The sequence below is a fragment of the Ichthyophthirius multifiliis genome, assembly GCF_000220395.1.
Source record: "Ichthyophthirius multifiliis unplaced genomic scaffold scaff_1120509251023, whole genome shotgun sequence".
Classification (NCBI taxonomy): Eukaryota; Ciliophora; class Oligohymenophorea; order Hymenostomatida; genus Ichthyophthirius; species Ichthyophthirius multifiliis.
The window spans coordinates 1-7,871 of NW_004086275.1; the positions used below are offsets into that span (position 1 = coordinate 1).

General features: G+C 16.3%; 1 protein-coding gene across 1 annotated transcript, besides 9 other annotated features; it reads right to left on the minus strand. All coding sequences in view use genetic code 6, as the record gives it.

The window, feature by feature from the left end:
• The first annotated feature begins 89 nt into the window (after positions 1-89).
• Positions 90-702: a microsatellite.
• IMG5_130650 (zinc finger lsd1 subclass family protein, putative) lies at positions 324-1,343 on the minus strand (the record flags this gene model as incomplete). The annotated part of the gene is made up of 1 exon (XM_004032034.1): positions 324-1,343. One exon carries the CDS (start codon positions 1,341-1,343, stop codon positions 324-326), a length of 1,020 nt encoding a protein of 339 aa, XP_004032082.1.
• Positions 1,344-2,005: 662 nt separating this feature from the next.
• Positions 2,006-2,054: a microsatellite.
• A 226-nt stretch (positions 2,055-2,280) lies between these two features.
• Positions 2,281-2,334: a microsatellite.
• Positions 2,301-2,347: a microsatellite.
• A 314-nt stretch (positions 2,348-2,661) lies between these two features.
• Positions 2,662-2,725: a microsatellite.
• Positions 2,663-2,718: a microsatellite.
• A 563-nt stretch (positions 2,726-3,288) lies between the features above and the next one.
• Positions 3,289-3,325: a microsatellite.
• Positions 3,326-3,436: 111 nt separating this feature from the next.
• Positions 3,437-3,493: a microsatellite.
• A 384-nt stretch (positions 3,494-3,877) lies between these two features.
• Positions 3,878-3,926: a microsatellite.
• The last annotated feature ends 3,945 nt before the right edge of the window (positions 3,927-7,871 follow it).

Genomic DNA, 7,871 nt, shown 5'->3' on the forward strand with positions numbered 1-7,871 from the left:
ATATATCAGAACATGCAAAACACATAATACAGGCTTAATTCAAAACTTTAGGATCATAGGAATATTAAGGACAATTACATTATTAAGGTACTCTATTTGAAAAGCAAGTGTCACAAGTATTGTCATTAGAACAAGTTACACATTTAGCTAAACAATCCTCACATTATCTATTTGCCGTATTACCCCATTTGCCAGCAGGACAATTATTTAAACATAAAAACCATCTAAAAAACGCGGCTCTAAACATGCTTAGCAAGTTTTGTCATCACAAATAGAACATCCAACAGATACATCAGAACATGCAAAACAAGATTATTAGTAATTCAAGTTATCATAATTGTGAGCAGGACATCCACAATCAGGTGCAACTCTATTCTGAAAGCAAGTGTCACAATTGTTGCATTAGAACAAGTTGCACATTTAGCTAAACAATTTTCGCATTATCTGTTTGCCGTATTACCCCATTTGCCTGCAGGACAAGGATTTAAACATGAATTTCCATCTAAAAAACGCGGTGCTAAACATGCTTAGCAAGTTTTGTTATCACAAGTAGAACATCCAACAGATATATCAGAACATGCAAAACAAGCTTATTAGTAATTCAAGTTATCATAATTATAATCAGGACATCCACAAGCAGGTGCAACTCTATTCTGTAAGCAAGTATCACAATCGGTTGCATCAGAACAAGTTTTACATTTATTATCACAATCATGGCAAGTTCTAGTCGTAACATTTTTATATTTATTATTTGGACAGACTGAAACACATTAAAAATCATTATAAAAATATCCATTTTTGCATAAATCACAAGAATCTTTTTTTGTACATTTTTCACAATTTGCAATACAATCAATACACCTACTTGCATCTAAATACTTGCCTTCTTTACATTTACTACAAGTAGTAGCGTCAGTGCATTCTAAGCATTCAGCCATACATTCATTAGCATAAATTATAAATTCGCTTATACCTATAGATTCAGTATCAGGATTTTCATCCATGTTATTAATAAATTTAACATTAATAATTTAGTCACTAGTTTTATATTCGAAATTCGCAGATTAAGTGTCTTCAGAGGTAGCAAATCCACATAAGTCTTTTGACCCTTTAACTTTAGATTCACGATATGCCTCATTTTCATTTATAGTAATTATAAAAAACTCACCATTATCCCATGAATCAACCATCATAAACATGAAAGTTAATTAATAACTGTATACAGGATTAATTGATTCATATTTATTGGTTATAACACAACCTTTTCCGCATACATTATATCCTCCTAAAAGATTATATGAACCACATTTAGAAATCATAGAACTTCCTTTATATCCTAACATTTAAAAACCACATGTTTAAACATCTGCTTATTAAAAATCACCAAATAAACATTATTACAACTATTTTTATAATTGAGAAGATACAAATAAGTTTAATATTAATAAAAAAAATTTTTTGATCATGATTAATTATATGTCTATAATTGAGTTTTTAAATAATACTATTTACTTTTTTATTTTAATAATAAATAATTTAATTTTCTTATATAAATTTAATATTATTTTAAAATAAAAAAATTAAAATATAAATAAATATTTATACAATCAAAAAATTAAATATATTTTAAAAAATATAATAATTTAATTTATAATAATATACTTTAAATATATTAATATTGATATCTTCTATAGCTAAAATAATTTTTTTATTTATTTTTTGTTTTATGGATAAATAAATATTAATTTTAAAGATAGCAATAAAATATATATAATGTATTTGATTTGAATAATTATATAATAATAAAAAAAAATTTGTGTAATTAGTTTCTAAAAGAAAAAAATAATATTTCATTGATTAATGATTATAATAATAATTATTTTTTAAAAAATTATATTATAAAGAAAAATATAAATATTAAATTTATACTAATATAATTTTATTAAATAATTATAATAAAATTAAATAAGATTTAGAAAAAAAAAAAAAATTGTGTAAAAAACAAATATATATATATATATATATATATATATATATATATTTATATATTTATAATTATATTTTTTATATATTTAATAAAATAATATCTTTTTAATAATAATTATATACAATATTAATATAATTATAAAATTTTGAATATGAAATTAAATTTAATATAAAAATAATTATATTATTTTATACAATATAATATAACTCATAAATATATTTAATAATAATATATTTTATTAAATTTGTTAATTTTTTTTTTTTATATTTTATAAATATTTTATTGATAATAACTTTATATATACTTTATTCCATTTATATATATATATTTATTTTTATAAATATATTATTATTTTTATAATTTTTTTTTTTTTTTTTATTTTAAACAATAATATATATCTTTTTTTTTGATTATATTTTTTCAACTAAAAGTAATTTTTATATTTTTTTTAATATTAATATCAACTTATAAAATTTTTAATTTAAAAAATTTAATTTTTAATATCTTTTTTATATTATCAACAATTAATAATTTTTTATACAAATATTTTCCTTTTTATTACTTTTCTATTAATAATTTATTTTTAACAAACGCAATATACATTATTAATAATAATATTTTTAAAAAAAATATATTTATATATATTTATTTAGATTTAAATTAAAAATAAGAAATTATAATATATATATATATATATATATATATATATATATTTATAAATATATTTATATTATTATTATAATTATTAGATTAATTTATTTATTAATATAACTAATAATTAAAAAATTTTCTAAATATTTATTGATATCATATATATTTATTATTAATTTTATTTAAATAATATTTTAAATAAATAAAAATTTATAATTATTTATTATAACAAATAAATAATACAAATTGTATGTAAAAGAAAAAAAATTTTATTAATATTATTTTAATAGTTAAAATATATAAAATGAAAAATTATAAAATTATATATATATATTGTTGGTATAAAAATAAAATATTTTATGTACACAATATAATATTTATATATTTATTATACATTAATATTATTAAAAATAATTTATTTATTCTTTTTAAAATACATTATTTATTTAAAAATCTATTTAATTTCTTATATATATTTTTTATGTAAATATTTTTATATTATTTAAAAATATTTTTAAGAAATATAAAAAAAATATAAATATATATTTTTTATGTAATAATATAAATAAATAATTATATAATCTATATTTTTATTTACAAAAAAATTATTTGTATTTAATTTAATATTATCATATTTATTTAAGTACTTAAAAAATGAAATAAATTTTAAAAATAAAAAATTTAAAACAAATATTTTTTATTTATATTAACTTTTTATTTTCAAATAAATATATTAAGAAATATTTTATATATAAATTTAAATAATTTTTATATTAAGAATAAAAAGTTTTTATTTTTTATATCATAATTTTTAAATATATATATTTTTTATTTTTATATATTTTATTAATATATTAAAGAAAATATAATTTTATTTTATAAAAAATGAATGTATTTTAATTTTTAAATTCTTAACATTATAAATAAATTACGAAATTCCTTTATTTGAATTATAAATAAAAAAAAATTCGAATATTTTTTTAAAAATCTTTAGATAATTTTATTATATAATAATAATTATATAAATAAAAAATTATAATAATTTTTGAATATCATTCGATTAGTTTTTTTTATAATTTTGAAAAAAAACTAAGAATAATTAGTTAATACATATTACTTGTTCAAAGTATACCTGTAATTTTTATTTTTTAAAAAAGAAATAAAAAAATATCAAGATTAAACAATCATTTCAATTATTGTTTTTAAATAAATAATTTAAATTAACCATATATAATTATAAATTAAAAAATTAAAAATATTTGATAAAATAAAAGAATAATTAATAAAAATATTATTTATTATCAATAAAGTTTAAATATTTAATTTTTATAAAATATATATATAAAAATAAGTAAAATTAATTCTTAATAAAAATCTAAAAAAATAATAATTATTAAAGTTGTCAATTTTAATATTTTTTTTTATATATATTCATTAAAAAAATTTCTAAATTAAGAATATTAAATAACTTCATTTTAATCATATAGAATTTTTTATTAATTTGATTTGAAATCATTTAAATAATTAACTTATATTTAATAAATGCAGAAATAATATAATAAATAAAAAGATCAAAAAAAATTACTAAAAAATAAAAAGGTACCCAATTATTGTATTTATCATAAAATTTGTTTTAAATACTAATGCAAATAATGTAAAGGCAAATTATGACTATAAAAAATAAAATGAGATAAATTGAATATTTATATATTCTTTTATTTAATTTCTAGACACTTTCTATTAAAATAATTAATAAATTAATACTTAATAATAAAAAAAAATTAGCTAAGATTATTAAGACAGTTTTTAAATCATAAAATAGAATAGAATTAAAAGTAATAAGAATAATATATTTTACATATTATTCAGTTATTCTAAAAGATCTATTTAAAAATTCATCAAAAATAATAAATATTTAAATTAATTCATGTAAACTTATAACTTAAATAATTCTGCTTTCTTTTAAAAAAGTTTAAAAAATAATAGATTCATTTATCTAATTATTAACAGATATTTTATTATTTATTTATAATAAAGAGCTATTTCTAGTAAATAAATTTGATTCAATTTTTTATTGCTATTATTATTTTAATTAATTTTCACTTTTTTAAACTTATTTTCCCCTATTTTTTGTTTTTTCTTCATATTTATAGTCATCTTTTTTTAGATCTTAATTTATTTATTAATTTTACAATGGAATTAAATTAGCTTATTTTTTTATTTTTTTAATAAAAGTATTTTTTTAATGTTCGGCCTGATCATTTTCCGGAATCCAATCTTTTTGAGGTTATATTCCATCTTCTTAGTCATTTTATTATAAATCAGCTTTAGAATATTTTTAAGAAGATAATCTACTAATTTTAAGTTTAATAAATGTTTCTATCTTATCCTATGTTATCAATTAATCATCTCCTTTTTATTGACTTTAAGATATTAGCCTATTATTTTATATTATGTTAGATTAAATTTCTAATGGTACTATTTTTTATATTTTTTCTGATTATTTTTATTTTGAATTCAAAGAACCTAATAAGTTGATTTATTATGTATTGTTTTCATTTTTTACTAAAATATTTTAACATTTTAATTAATCTAAGACTTAGCTATCAAATTACTAATTACTCTAATAAATTTCTTTATTTTTTTAAAATTCTGATAAAGAATCTTTAAAAAATAAAATTAAAAAAATATGTATAAATAATAAAAAATAAAATTAAGATTTATTGTAAATATAACTTATTTAATAAAAATTTGATAAAACTATTTATAAAATACTTTTTTTTTTTAATATAGTTAACAAAAAAAAATTATTATTTAATTATAAATAATTTTTTATTTAAAAAATACATTATTTTTCATTAGGAGTTTTCTCAAGATCTTAGTTTTGTATTTTAATACTTTATTCATTTTTTTAAAAAATATTATCTAATTATTTATTTTGTTCATCATTTATATCCTTTTTAAAAATAATTTCTGTGATTTAATTTCTTTTTATTGTGCTTTATTACATTTTTTAGTTTTGATTATTATCGATTTATTATAAATATATAAATAACATCAGATAAATTATAGTAGTAGCAACTAAAGTCCATACAGAAGCATACAAATACCAATCATTTATACGAGACACTTTAAATATTCCATTTATGTCATTGACAAGAGTTTGTTTTCCTTGGGTTTTGCATTAACATATAAATTATTAAATTTTATTTTAGTCATTAGTTTAATATAAAAGTATGCAATCTTAAGAAATCCATCTGCCTTAAATATTTTATATACAAGCATAATTCCCAACATTATCTACAGCCTCAGATAAATTATAGACGTTATATAAAGGAGCATCAATTTATATTTATTATTAATTAAATTAAGAAGTTATTAGCTTTTCATTTATGGTAAAATGATGATTTTTTGAGTAAGGGAAATCGTCATCATAAGTTATTACAGAAGAAGGATATTCTAAATAATTTATATAGTATTATAGATTTTTTTGTTCTTTTTCTATATTTATACTATTATAGTATACATTTGAAACTAGTTTCAAATATTTTTCTTATAAACCTTTTATGTTATTGTTTCAGTGGAAATTATATTTAAAAATTTATAGGATTCTCGTTTGAATCAAAACATATCCATGTTTACGATATCATTTTATTATGTGCATGTATTATTTATTTAATAATAAATTTTACTAATTATAAAATGAATCTCTATCAACTTAATAAATATTTTAAATTATTTATGCTTATAATAAAAGAATTTGTACTGATTAAAAAGATTTTTCATATTATGTTGTGTCAGAAATTACTATATTTTTAAACACTGTTAACTAATCAGTTATTATTTATTCGATATTATTAATAAATTGTTGTATTTTAACAAATCCTAATTAAGATACTATTTAATTCAGAAAGTTACCAAATATTAATTTTAATGTTATTTATGTCTATATAAAATATAAAGAGTCAGTTTATTATTAAAAATAGTTTTACAAATTCAAAACCTCATTTAAAATATCAATATACAATTATATAAACTAAGAATTTGTATGTAATTCTAGAACGCTCATATGATTAATCATATCATGAGTAATCATATTATATTAAATAATTTTATTTTGATTTAAATTGTCTTATTATGTCAAAGTAAACCAATTATTTATAAATGTATAATATGAAGAATTATCTTAAGTATATTGGCTTACTATAATTTTTTAAGTTATATTTCTTATTCCTCCTTTTGAATCTTATATTACTCCCATAATTAAAGATGTGCCAAAAGGTAAAACAGTTTCAATATTATTATTTAGTGAAAAATCAGATAATAAATGCCTATTAATATATTATGCATTTAACAACTCATTATTATAATCATCCTAGCTTTTATAAAAATAGAAAGAATAAGTTAAAGGTTAATCCGTATCAATACATCCATTTATTTAAAGAATTTATTTATCTTACATGTTTCTAACTTCAAATCCCGTAGTTTAATCAAAAATACAATCTTATGGAGGTATGTTAGCATTTAAAGTATAAGAAATTAATTTTGGTATTACAAAATTTGGATTTCTAACTGAAAATTTTAGTTCAAATTAATTTTAATTTTCCCACTAAAAAATCGAAAAATAATTCCCAAATTTAAAATCGAGATTAATTGTGATTTATTGATATTATACTTACTTATTAATTCTAATATAAAATAACTCCTGTAATTATTAAGTCATCCACATTTGTATCTTCTTGACAATCAAATTAAGTAAATATTTCTTAGTTTAAATTTATTGTATTTTATGTATTATTAATAGAAATAACAGAATTAATAGTAGGAATATTATAATCAACCATTAATACTAATATTTAATCAAATGCGGTTACTCCATTTTTTGTTCCTTTTAGTTTAAATTAATATTATTAATAATTCTATAGTTTATTTTTCTTTATGCTAATTTATAAGTTTTATGTATTTGGAGAAACAATTAAATTATTTGACGAATCTTTACAATCGTTTCCAGCACTTATGTTTATACATTACCAGCTTATATTTATTCCATAATTATTTGATTTTAATAAATCTTTTTCACTTGGGGATAAATTAGGATCATCTACTGTTGCTTGTATATCAAAACTTTAAGAAAATTATTATTATCTATTTCCCCCTAAAATTTAAACTAAAGGAGGACTAGAAAGAACTTATACTGGAAATAATATTTATTAAGTAATTTTAGGATCAGATT